Source organism: Hypanus sabinus, chromosome 11 (assembly GCF_030144855.1).
Source record: "Hypanus sabinus isolate sHypSab1 chromosome 11, sHypSab1.hap1, whole genome shotgun sequence".
NCBI classification, from domain to species: Eukaryota; Metazoa; Chordata; class Chondrichthyes; order Myliobatiformes; family Dasyatidae; genus Hypanus; species Hypanus sabinus.
The window spans coordinates 33178132-33192062 of NC_082716.1; the positions used below are offsets into that span (position 1 = coordinate 33178132).

General features: G+C 38.7%; 1 protein-coding gene across 2 annotated transcripts in view; it reads right to left on the reverse strand.

Annotated features, from left to right (window-relative positions):
* The window catches only part of usp24 (ubiquitin specific peptidase 24), a 226377-nt gene that overhangs the window by 30381 nt on the left and 182065 nt on the right, over positions 1-13931 (reverse strand). For both annotated transcript variants that reach the window (XM_059984090.1, XM_059984089.1), the window contains 5 exons: positions 8159-8248; positions 7726-7828; positions 5447-5547; positions 4979-5095; positions 395-460 (listed from right to left, as the gene is read on the reverse strand). In XM_059984090.1, coding sequence (XP_059840073.1) covers positions 395-460; positions 4979-5095; positions 5447-5547; positions 7726-7828; positions 8159-8248 — 477 coding nt within the window. The remainder of the gene's footprint in view (positions 1-394; positions 461-4978; positions 5096-5446; positions 5548-7725; positions 7829-8158; positions 8249-13931) is intronic.

Here is a 13931-nt window from a genome sequence, read left to right on the forward strand (position 1 = left end):
CTACCAGCTTTGTCAATTATCATCAATCAGCCTGTTGTTTGTACTACACAAGAAGTTAAACCACAATCGCAATTTAAATTTGGAATTTATTTTTAAGGACATATTTTTTTCTTCATGTTATTTGTTGGCTTCATTTTTTTTTCAATTTATCTGTTCCTCTTGGACAATCTGCTCAAACTTGGAAATTGTGATTTGAATTGCTACATTCAAACAGTGGTTAAGTCATTACTTCAGTAAAATCATCAATAATGTCAAAGAAATGCAAGCTCCACCAACAACTTTGAACATTTAGGTTCTGAACACAGGGCCTAGTGCTGCATTGTTATGTCAACTATTGTACACATTTCATCTAACGTACAAGGCTAAGAAAGCCATTCATAATTCTCGTACATACCAGGATCTCATGCAGTAACTGGAAGATATTTTTCAATTCGTGAGGTGGAGCTGTCTCCAGTTGTATCTGAGTAACACAAAACATAAATAATCATAAAATGTTATATTTAATGTCCATGCTTATGTAACTACACCAATTAGAGTAGCTTTTTTGATATGACCTGCATCCATCTGAGCAAGGCTTTTGACAAGCACCTTTAACAGATTAGTAAGAACAACAGAAGTCTATAGGATCCAACAGTAGGTACAACATTAGAGAGATGTTTGTGAGCCTATTACTAACAGCAGACAATGCTACATGCTAAAGATTAGTTTAGTTTGAAGGTTCTTTTAAGATTTGTGGAAACCAAGGAGAGGTCTAATTGAGGAACAGAACATTATGACAGGCAAAGATATGGACTAATTTCTATTCATAAAGAGATCAGTATCAGGAAGCATGCATGGATATAAAGTAATAGGTACAAATACAGATGAGGAATGGAAAAAATTATTTTCCCATATAGAGGATAGGAAGAAAGGTGCAAAAAAGCATACATCCTCATTGCATCTATAAAGTATGTAGATACACCTGAGGTGACATAATTGATAGTACTCTCTCACATGCTTCTAATAAATTAATTATGCAGCTGAATGAAACTCATCTGTTAATTATCTGATTTGCTATCCATGAATCTGGGGACATGTGGCTCTAAGCCTACTTCATTCATGTACAGAGAGAACCAATCACTGCATGTAAAAATTTGGTGATCAGTTCCCAGGCCACTTGTGCTTTGACAGGGAACAGTCTTTATTTAAATAGCAGTATCTAGTTCATTAGCTAACAATAAAATATTTAAACATCTAAAGGGCACATTTCTGCTTATTTGGGAGTCGTATTAGGTACAAAGAGATCTTAACCATATAACAATCACAGCACGGAAACAGGCCATCTTGGCCCTCCTAGTCCGTGCCGAACCCTTAATCTCACCTAGTCCCACCTACCCGAACTCAGCCCATAACCGTCCACTCCTTTCCTGTCCATATACTATCCAATTTTACCTTAAATGACACAACTGAACTGGCCTCTACTACTTCTACAGGAAGCTCATTCCACACAGCTTCTACAGGAAGCTCATTCCACACAGCTATCACTCTTTGAGTAAAGAAATACCCCCTCGTGTTTCCCTTAAACTTCTGCCCCCTAACTCTCAAATCATGTCCTCTAGTTTGAATCTCCCCTACTCTCAATGGAAACAGCCTGTTCACGTCAACTCTATCTATCCCTCTCAAAATTTTAAATACCTCGATCAAATCCCCTCTCAACCTTAGTTTCATATATGTTACCTTTAAAATGTGGAAAGTTCGTGTCCCTTTCCACCATTCTAAGTAAATAAACTTGCATCATAAAATTAACAAAGTATCTTCAAATTAGCTCATCATGGAAATAGAATACTTTGTTAATGTAATTTGTATTTTGATGCACTACAATTAACAGGAAGAAAATATATTCTACTTTCAATTAATTAAAGCAATGCTGTGGAGTACAAGCTATTGAAAGGAAAATGGAAAATAGGTAGAGTTCTATCAGTATTTTTCTTCAAACTTTTTCTCAATGTGTAAGCAATATTACAAACAAAATGAGTAAAGTATCATAATATTAGAGTAATACCAAAATTAAACTAAATGCACCATTTTGTCTCTTATCTCCAGGCTACATCCTGACCTCACAAGACAATGAAGCTGCCTTAGTTCTCCTGCTATTTACTCTCAGAAAATCTGGAGCAGTACATGCTGTTTTTTCACCCTTAGAATTCAGGAATGACTGCTTTTACCAGGATTGCTTGCAAAATGACAGAAAATGCTGAGTCAGGAAAAGCCCAGCAGGTTAGGCAGCATTTACAGCTGCTGCATGATCACACTTTTTTTTAAGATGCTTCAACATCTGCTGAGTGTTTTCAGAATTTTCTGCACTACCTGTATGTATAATCTATATTTTCATTTATATTTATCATTATTATTGTTATGAGCAGAGAGACAACATCTGCCGGAAGTAAATTCCTTGTATGTGCGCAGGTACTTGGCGATTAAAGTCTGATTCTGATGCTGATGTTTCAGGTTTCTAAAATTAGAATTTTCTGTTGCATGATCATCTGGTGCAAAACTGAATGAAATTGTTGAAGCACACTTTCCTCTATTCCCCACCTCAAGCAGAAACGTGTGCTTCTTTTGTTTTTATTTCAAGGCTTCCCCCACTTCAAATTTTATTGCATTTTCCTGAAGGAAGCCTGAATCATTCTTTGTGGTAAAAGTTACCATAAACAAATGGTCTAACAACCCTTGCTAGAAGCATTCCTCACTTCTTATAGCCCTCATTACGGATGCACTGCATTTTTCCATTCTTCTTCCCTTAAGGATGTCGCCCCACTGGTTCACACTTGGAATATGACAGCTTTAAAAATAACTTCCCTTTGGCCTAATTTAGAACCATTCAAAGTCATTGGTCAGACTGATAATACATAGGTCTTGGGGTTTTGCATAAGTTGAAACTCCTGCTTCATTATCCCTCAGTGAACAAGACCCTTATTCTCTTTTGTCAGTACTCATACTGGAAACAAAATGTGTTTGTGGTGATTAAAACCTATATGCAGTACTGTTCAAAAGTCTTAGGCACTCTAACTATAAGCATTTATAAAGGAAAGGGAATGGAAAAATGCAGTACATTCACAATGAGGGATGAAAGAAGTGAGAAATGCTTCTAGCCTTATGCACAGTACTGTTTTTTGTACATGCTGAGTAGAGAGCAAGTTTGTAAATCCGGTGGGAGCAAAGGATATTGAATTGAATTGACTTTATTTTGTACATTCTTCACATACATGAGGAGTAAAAATCTTTATGTTATGTCTAAATGTGCAATCATAGTAATTTATAATAATCTAGAACATTGGGAATGGCAAGGGTGGAACGCTGTGGGTGGGGTGGGGAGAGCTAGCAGAGAAGGAATGCTGGGGTGGGGGTGGTGCAGGTATAGGCACATCCAGTCCTGAGATGCCAGGCAAGGTCATTTGATTCCAAACAATTGATTTATTGATCATTACAAACTGTCCTCTGGTGTTTGTTGCTCCCTTCCTTCTCCCTTGCCCTTTTCCCAACCATGATTCCCCTTTCCCTGCCCCTTCCCACACTCAGTCCACAATAGAGACCCATATCAGAATCAGGTTTATCATCACTCACATATTATCAGGAAATTTGCTTTTAATGGCAGCAGTACAGTGTAATACATAAAATTGCTACAGGACTGTGCAAGTGAACTATTTCCAAGACAGGGTGGTGTTTGGATTGAAATACAACTTCTAATTAGTGGTGCTCCCATGCTTTTGCTGTCCTTATCCTCCAGGCAGAGATCATTGGTTTGAAAGGTGCCACCTGTTAGAGTGATTTTTGGGTTTAGGTCATTTACCTTGGGCAAATGGCTTTGGCTACCAGTCTTCTGATTTGAATATGTATTGTGGATTTTATTGGAGTGCAGGTCTGAACAATGGGATCCTAAAAGCTGTGAATTCCAGTCCAGAGGATGCTGGCGTCTGTGGTATGGATGCGAATCAGGAGGTGTGAAGTTTGAATGTAGTTTCAAAAGGAAGCATTGTCTATACTTTGCAAATATGGAATTGTCCTTTGTGTTTAGCCTCATGTTGGCCAGCAGATCTTTCCACCGAAAGCGTCTCCATATGATGCCTGCTGCACCTTGTTTTGTCGAATAAAGAAGCTGCTTTATTTTCTCCGGCGATTTCATTCACACATTTGGTGTCAGGAGCGGGATACCTTCATGACCCATCATCATGCGGCCAGTGAACTTAGCAGTCTATGTGGGTGAGTATTTTCTAAAATAACATTCACACTTGGATGTGTTCGGGTCGGTGGTACACAGGAACACGAGGTATCACGAACACAGAAAGCTGAACTGGTAGATATAAAAGTAGTATGAGCGCATGTATGTGTGTTTATGTAGGAAACAAAACTCCGCGTGTTAATTTGGTGAGACAGAGACACCAGTTGTGAAGGTTGGTTAATAACAGTTTGGGATGTCAGAGTGGGGGCGTGTACACTCGTTCGGGGAGCTGAATTTTAAGTGTATACATTTTGCAAGTGTGATTTTGCAAGCTCCCATGGTTTTGCTGTCCCTATCCTCCAGGCAGAGGTCATGGGTTTGGAAGGTGCCATCTAAGGAAGCTTGCCTCCTGTAGATGGTACGAATTGTTACTGTGTGCTGGAATGAGTGAATGGTTATCGATAGGGTGCCTATCAAGTGGCCTACCATGTGCTTTATGGTGTTAATATTCTTGAATGTTTTTGAAAATGGATTCACTCAGGTAAGGGGAGAGTATTTCACCACACTCCTGACTTGAACCTTGTAGATAGTGAACATTTATAAACACTGACTAATTTTACCTCACTGCTCTCTCCTTTGTTATCAGTCTGAGCTGTCAGTAAAACAGTTCTAATATATATGCAGAAGTGGAAGTCTTTGTTCAGAATCACTAGTACCCTTCTCATCAATGAACAAACAAATGTTGAAGCAAAGAATCCTCTATTCATTCTGTCCATTTACCTTAATGGTCTGTAACGCTTGTACCAATGAGAAATGTTCATTGCAGAAACAGCAGTAAGTCACCATCTCCGAAAGCACAGATAAAGATCCCGTCAGCTCCCGCATAGCATACATAACCTGAAATAAATTAAATTTAATTAAAAATGCCACTACTTCTCTTGCATTTACCACAAACAGGAACACAAGTTTGCAAAATCCCTACACCCATAAATTTTAACTTTATTTTTCTCTTTTCTCACATTTAAAAAGGCCGGGAGCAGCATTCTGTAACTGTACTACATGGAAAGTGTTACCCTGAAAATAAGTACATCAAGAGATTTTGCAAATATACTTTAAATGGAATTTCTCTCAGCCCAGCTATCTAACTTGATGTTAAACATCCTAACTGACTTCCCTGCATTATTCTGAGAGATAAACACTAAATGTTACTTATCATGTCATACAAAACAAATATTAACAAAACATTACCTCAAGTAAGTAATTTTGCCCCTCAGGTCTGAAGAGAGTTTCTACATCCTGGTGCAAAGGTACCTGTGGAGTTGGTGAATGCCATTTGTACTGCCCAGGATCTTAAACAAAAACAAATAATAACATTGCTTGTCTTCTACTTCAGCTATTTTCAACCAACTTTTTCCTTAGCTTCCATATCCAAAACATATGCCATGAAGTGAATAACACACACAAAATGCTTAAGGAACTCAGCAAGTCAGGCAGCATCCCTGGAAGGAAATGAACAGTTGATATTTCCGGCCAAGACCCTTCCATCAGGAATTCTCAGCCCGAACACCAACCGTTTATTTCCCTCCATGGATGTTGGCTGAGTTGCTGAATCGTTCCAGGATTTAGTGTGCGTTACTGGTAACCTATGTTTGCCCAAATGAACTAAGAAGAAAGCTGGAAGTCAAAGCAAATACTTCTCTAGAATCACACAACAGAACCAATAATTTTATATTTTTTTTAAACCATAGTGACAGGTGACAACTGCTCCTGAGAGCTTGCATATTAGGAATCAGGAAGTACTCAAAGCTTATTTAGTAGTAATACAATGTTGCCCTTTGCTACACCAAATCAACCCTGCAAATTGCCTTAAATCTCAAAGATTGCATCTTAATTCTATTCCGAGTTCATTTTGTTAGACAGATTGACAGGTAGCACTCAAAGGGGTCTGGGTGACCGAGGCAAATCCTTCTCTCCAGCATATCTTTACCATTTTCCATTGATCCATCCTGGTACTATCTCCCTTTTCCATTTGCCCATCATTGCTGACCTCATCTGGTTCTACCTATTACATACCAGCTCCTGTTTCTATACCACCCCACTGCATTTCTATACACTAGTATTCTTTCTTCTTCCCCTCTACATTGCCAGCCTTGATGCAGGATCTCAACCCAAAAGTCAACACATCAAGCTTGCAACCAGAGATACTACTTGACCCACTGAATTCTTCCTGCAGTTTTTTTTTTGTTCCAAATGGTATGATTTTATTACAAAAGAATTTAGAGTAGAAAGGTCTTACTTCAATTATATGAAAACCTTAAACCACAACTTGAATATTGTGCAGAGATGCACTCACTCGACCCAAGAAAGGACATACCCATGAAGTTCACCAGGTCATGAGGATGGTGAGTTCATTGGACAAGAAAAGATGAAGTAGGCTGATCTTTACTCTCAAATTCAGAAGAACGAGAAGTGGTCACTTTGAAATGCACAAATTCTCTAAAGGTATTGACTGAGTTGACACTACCACTATCTGGGGTAGCTGGAACAAGGAGAGATCACAGACTTATGACAAAAGGTTGAAGAAAGTAGAAATTTCTTTACCCTGGGTAGTGAATTTTTAGAATGCTCTACTAAAGGGGTTAGAGTGGCTCAGTCACTTGGTATTTTTAAGGAAGAGATCAATATATTTTAGGATAGGAAAGTAATCAAGCCAAATACGGTTGGTGTAGGAAAGCACTACTGAAGTGAAAGTTTCAGTTGTTTCTTAATGAATGGTAGAACAGGCACAAGAGTAAAATGGCCTACTCGGGCTTTTAATTATTGTGTTCCTACTCATTGAACCCATGTTCAGCAAAAATGCAGTATCTAGAATGTTAATCCAAAATTAAAATCCAAGATTATGGAGGGGAAGTAGGCCAGGGATTCCATTTCCCAAGTGGCTTAACTGAAGCAGCAGACAATACCCAATATTATTAAATAATATCCAGCGAGGAAACAATTAAAATGATGATTAAAAGCAAAACATTGCAGCTAAAAATAACTGATGTAATCAACTCGGAAACAGTTTTGATGCAATCTATTATGTACACCTATGTGCTTAAGCACCTTTGCACTGCATTGAAATATTGTAACTTTTATTTGCACTTGAACTTGTCTTAATCAATCACCTCAGCTTTCTCTACACTTTCTCCAATTAAGAGCACATTACTTCCATTCAAATCAGTGTCCTCAATACTGCAATCATCAACATGAATTTTGTATTTACCATACAGATATTCTGAGATGGTATCTATTAATCACCTTTGACAATTTTGTGAAACAATTGCCTTTGCTGTATGTCCCTTGCTTCACCCTCCTTTGATCTCTCAACTTCATGCCATGAGGCATATTTTTAAAGTTTGATGATATCTCAATTTTGAGCAACACTTAATTAAAATGTGTATATATGCACAGAGAATCATTGAATACTGGTCCTCATTTTGGCAATATTTTATGGAAGCTGATCTCTAAAAGTAAGCTCAACATACCAACTGTGAGTAGGGATGAAATGTCTGTATGTAAGACTAGTGATGCCAAAGTGATATGAAGATACCAGAATTCACGGGCCTGTGCAGAACTCCAGCGCCGACTCTGCAAAACAAAGCCAATTTTAGTGTTTACACTTTACTTGGATGGATTCATATTTTCATAAAAAATAAAGAGAACAGCTTTCTTAATCAAAATATTAGTCATCACCTTATGATTTTTCATTTTCACAGATGAAAGAATATACAATCAGATAAAAATGGAAGCAATGTTACTAATTTAGCAATTATGCAGTTGGAAAATGACAAGCAGTTAAAGGGAGGCATCTGAACAGAATACGTGTTAATGACTGACACAAAAATAATCAAGATACAGCACATACAGTATCCAACAGTGAGACCTCAATTACCAATGTACTAAGAGCTTTACACTTACTTGGTTGTTCTGCCTTGATGGACCAAGAAGGAAACAAAGCATACGTTTGAATGCAGAATGCTTGAATAAGAGTTGACAAGCCTTGAAACCCTGAGGACAGATTAAAAAAGGACTTAGCAGTTATTAACAAAATGCCACAAACATTCCAGTTTGTTTAAAACATCACAGTTTAAATCCATGAAATATATTTCCTAGCCACCTCAGGTGGACTGATCAAAGGGTCACAGTCACAACTAGCAACACACAAATAATCAGAGGCAAACAACTTGCTTCAAAACATAAGGAAAAAAAGCATTAAATGTGTAGACTATTTGACAAGTTACATGATAACATCATGACAGAACTGATTTGGAAGAAAGTAATTATTTGGCAAAATTTCGAGAGAGATGATGGGAGCAGGAACACAGGTTTACATAGTTCCTTGAACTGTTACACAATTCAATAAGATCATAATTTACTTGATCTTGGACAGAACTTCACTTGCCTACTTAGTCCTCAGAATGTTTATTCCACTAAAACATGAAATAAACCTTAATATACACAATGACTGAGCTTCAACAACTCTCTGGGATCAAGATTTACACCAGTTAAAGACATCAGTTTTCTTTCCTCCTAAATGAGTGAAATCCTTATCCACATCTAGGTTCTCTCTTTAAAGAATACATTACTCATAATCTTGTATATTTCAATGATCTCAACTCCCATTCTGTAATAACACTATACAGTGTTGACCCAACCAGCTTAACCACTTCTCAGGGGAAATACGATTCTAAATGGAATCAACGAAGTTGTTCAGCCACAGCAAAATTTTGGTACTTATATGTTCTATCCTTCTTGAAATGAAGGAAAACCTTCCATTTGTAATTACAGCTCTTAATAAACTAAAGTCTTAACAGTACCAAAATGTTGATAATACAAACAATTCTGAATTGGTTGAAACTAGTTTGAAAAACATGCTTTTGGAAGATTTTCAGTTTAACTAATTTTGCATGAAGGTAAAGACTTCCAGGTAGTGGAGAATTTAGTTTTTAGAATGCAGGAAAGGAAAGCTGTTTCTGCCTATCTCTAATTACTAGAGGTGATGGCAAACCAGTATCTTGAAAATCTGCAATATTGAAGGAGGATAGTCCCAAAATACTATTTGTTGGGTAAGTGGATAAGCAGACAAGGAGGTGCTGTCTGGAATTAGATCCAGTGACAATACAGGAATGATATATTTTCAAGCAACACACACAAAATGCTGGTGGAACGCAGTATGCCAAGCAGCATCTATAGGAAGAAGTACAGTCGACATCTCTGGCCCAGACCCTTTGTTGTTAGGAGAATCCTAACTATTTTCAAGTTAGGATTGTATGCAACTTGGAGGAGAACTTGCAGTTGATGGTACTCTCAGAAACCTTGATCTTACAGATGATCAAGGCCATAGATTTAGGAACTGCTGTCTGAGAAACTGAGAACAGTAACTGTATTGCATTTTGTGGATGCATGTACCATTATGACTTGGTGGTAGAATGACTGTGCTCTTATTTTGGTGGATGAGGTGCCAATCAAACAAGCTTCTTTATCATCAAGCTTTCAGTGCTGATGATGTTGCAGTCATTTAGGTAGCTGCAGGTTATTCCACCACACTCCCGACCACTGCTTTGTAGCTGGCAAAAAGAGATGCCAGGAGGAAAGTCACTCCCCAACAGGATACACAGTTTCTGATCTGCTCCTGCAGTCACAATTGCCCGGTTGACTTTGATAATGATGATATGGGACTTGTGTCCCTGGTTAACAGGCTCTACAAATTGGAAAATACACAAAAATCATTCTTCGGTAAATGTACTTACAGATTGGAATGAACGTTGAGAAAAGATCTGGTGCTTTCCCTGTGTGTCTGGTGAATAAACACTTCTTAGGTTTTCCAGCCGAGTACAGGTATCTATTTTAACCGACGATTTGATGGCAAACTCTGCCATCTTAATTAGGGATGATGCCTAGGCATATCTAGTTCGGTGGTATTTATATCCCATTATTTGTCTTTACTGATTGGTTAGCCCTCAACCAATCAGATTCCCGCTGTCCCACCTTGCTTATAATCGAATTCCAGTTCTAACTTTGAGCGAGACCATCTTTGTTAAAATTCTTATTCTCTATTCTTATTTCAATGGTTTCTTTCACCAGGCAGTCCTAAAAGCCATTGGCGTGGCACAGTAGTTTTGTGCCGTTGAAATCAATCATTGTGTGTGCAATGTTCTGCTACCACTAATTTCTCCGCCTAACGTGAACTTCCTATGCTCCTTGATGAGCACTTCCACTGTGCATCCCATCTGGCCGATATACACTGCTCTGCAATCACAGGGAATCCCGTAATTGCCAGCCATCCTGGGTCCCAGGTCATCTTTGACCTGCATAAACTGGGATTTGAGCTTCTGTATGTGTTTGTGGATGGTACTAATCCAGTATTTCTTCAGGATCCTGGCGATCCTTCCAGAAACCAAGGAAATATTGGAAGCCCACTCACAGAGATTTATACCTCAACAATAACAGTCACCATCACATCTCCCAGAGAGTGGTTCCTTCTACTTTGATAAACCATGCAAAAACTATTTCTGATTCAAAGTGTCTGCATGAGGAAATCAAGCAATTACGCATGACGTTCCTACAGAATGGCTATTAGGTGAAGGAAATCAATCAAACCCTTAAAAGGGCCAACGAAAAAACCCAGGAAACTTCCCAAGGACGAACCTCTCGCTATCACCTGTCTTCCCTACACTTCCACATTTTCTGGAATGATAATAGACTAGAGAATAAGAATTTTAACCAAGATGAAGGTCTCGTTCTGTTGAAGAATTTGCCCTGATTTACGGTATTTTATTGTAAAAGAATTTCACTGCCAAATTACTATAAGAGATTTTACCTCATTAGCAAACAGGAATGAAGACAAAAGCCTTGGTGTAAGGTTAACCCTTTAATACATGACCACGGGGAGCTGTTGTTTTATGACTCTGCCAATGTCAGGTTCTATCTTAAATTTATACAGTAAATTTTGGGTAATAGTCAACAGCCAAATGTACTTCGACTACAACACAGTCTTGCCAACTTCAGAAGTTTTCTGATGACTCTGAGTACTGGGCTATGGTGGGAAACTTTGTCACATGGTACGAGCAGAATCATCTGCAGCTTAATGTGAAAAATACTAAGGAGCTGGTGGTGGACCTGAGGAGGGCTAAGGCACCGGTGACTCCTGTTTCCATCCAAGGGGTCAGTGTGGACATGATGGAGGATTACAAATACCTGGGGATACGAATGAACAGTAAACTGGACTGGTCAAAGAACACTGAGGCTATTTACAAGAAGGGTCAGAGCCGTCTCTATTTCCTGAGAAGACAAAGGTCTTTTAACATCTGCTGGACGATGCTGAGGATGTTCTATGAGTCTGTGGTGGCCAGTGCTATCATGTTTGCTGTTGTGTGCTGGGGCAACAGGCTGAGGGTAATAGACACCAACAGAATCAACAAAATCATTCGTAAGGCCAGTGATGTTGTGGGGGTGGAACTGAACTCTCTGACGGTGGTGTCTGAAAAGAGGATGCTGTCCAAGTTGCATGCCATCTTGGACAATGTCTCCCATCCACTCCATAATGTACTGGTTAGGCACAGGAGTACATTCAGCCAGAGACTCATTCCACCGAGATGTAACACTGAGTGTCATAGGAAGTCATTCCTACCTGTGGCCATCAAACTTTACAACTCCTCCCTCAGAGTGTCAGACACCCTGAACCAATAGGCTGGTCCTGGACTTATTTTTCCACTTGGCATGATTAACTTCTTATTATTTAATTATTTATGGTTTTATATTGCTGTATTTCTTCACTATTCTTGGTGATGCGACTGTAACGAAACCCAATTTCCCTCAGGATCAATAAAGTACGTCTGTCTGTCTGTACTTGGCCAGTGATTTCAAGAGGCACTTGTTAGGTATCAGCAAGATAACAAATGTTCCTGCATGATACACAAAATGAGAATTTTACTTTACTTTGTCACCAAACAATTGATACTAGAGCGTACAATCATATCAGCGATATTTGATTCTCCACTTTGTGCTCCCTGAAGTACAAATCGAAGTAAATATAATAAAAATTTATATTATAAATCATAATTAGAAAACAGAAAGGGGAAAGTACGATAGTGCAAGTCAGGTCCGGATATTTGGAAGGTACGGCCCAGATCCGGGTCAGGATCTGTTCAGCAGTCTTATCACAGTTGGAAAGAAACTGTTCCCAAATCTGGCCGTACGGATCTTCAAGCTCCTGAATCTTCTCCCGCAGGGAAGAGGGACAAAAAGTGTACTGGCTGGGTGGGTCGTGTCCTTGATTATCCTGGCAGCACTGTTCCGACAGCGTGCAGCATAAAATGAATTGCACATCTAAGTCAGTCTCTAACTGACAATATTAACAATACCTCGTCACTGGCATGATCTATTTGCTAGCTATTCTTAGCTCACACAAGCAAGACAGCGTTTGCATCTTATCCTGTCACCCTCATGACCAAGTCTTGCGCAATACTTAGCTCGTAAAGCTCGAGAACAAAATTTAATTTTCCTCTTAATTTTCTTCCACACACTCTTAAGAAATGAAATTTGATTGCAAGCAAGGTGGGACAGCAGAAATTTGATTGGTTCAGGACTAACCAATCAGGAGGGATGGACAACGGAGGTATATATACCACTGATCTAGACGTGCCTAAGCATCATCCCTGATGAAGATGGCAGAGTCCGTCATTGAAACATTGGTTAAAATTGATACCTGTACTTGGCTGGAAGCCCGAGAAGAGTTTATTTATGTAATGAATGCCATCAACAGCATACAAGACTGATAAGAAACACTGACTGTAAGTGGGGACAGAAAGGAAACTAGTTCTGGAGTTTATAGGAATGAGCATATATATAGTATATACATTGGAGTTTTGAATTTAACAAGATTATCTAAGCTTGCTTGTATACCCGACAACAAGTCAGATGTTTGTAACCAGGTGAGTGATTGGACTTCACCTTGTTGGATACATTCATTACCTGATACAAATATTACTTGTCACTAGATCTCTCTACCTGCAGTCATGCTCTGTTTCAGTGGCTAGATTTATGAACTTTGTGCAATTAGTGGTGTACATTCTCATGTGCACAAATGTCACTCATGATGATAATGATTGGAAACACCTCTGAGGAATTTCTGCAGTGTCCTGAGATATTTGACCCCAACATACATATTCAACCATCTTCCTTTATGGTAGATATGGCTCCAACAGTGACTTCTTGATTTCCATCAAGTTTAGTTTTGCTAAGTTACTATAGGTTAAATGTAGCCATATGGACAGTCACTTGCACCTCCCCTTTGAAATTCAGCACTTTGGTTTCAGCTTGAACAAAAACTGAAAAGACCGGACCTATGAGATTCTGGCAAAATCCAAAATGATCAGTACACAATGTCACCTGATAGCATCATCGATGACATCAGAAAATTGGTGATGATTGTGAAATGACTGGACAGTATTTGATAAGATCAGATTAGACCCATTTTAAGAAATTAACTTTCCAAAGCAATTTTCCACATCTGGGGGTGAAAGGTTAAATGTTAATCCCTTAACAGAAAGGGCAGAGAAATTATGAGGAAATTAAAAAATGATGGAGGAATTAAGTAATTACTTTGTAAATACCACCATCTCCTAATTAGTACATCAATCAACCACTACCATTTATAATGATGTGGAAGGAGAGCAGTGCTTTGATCAGA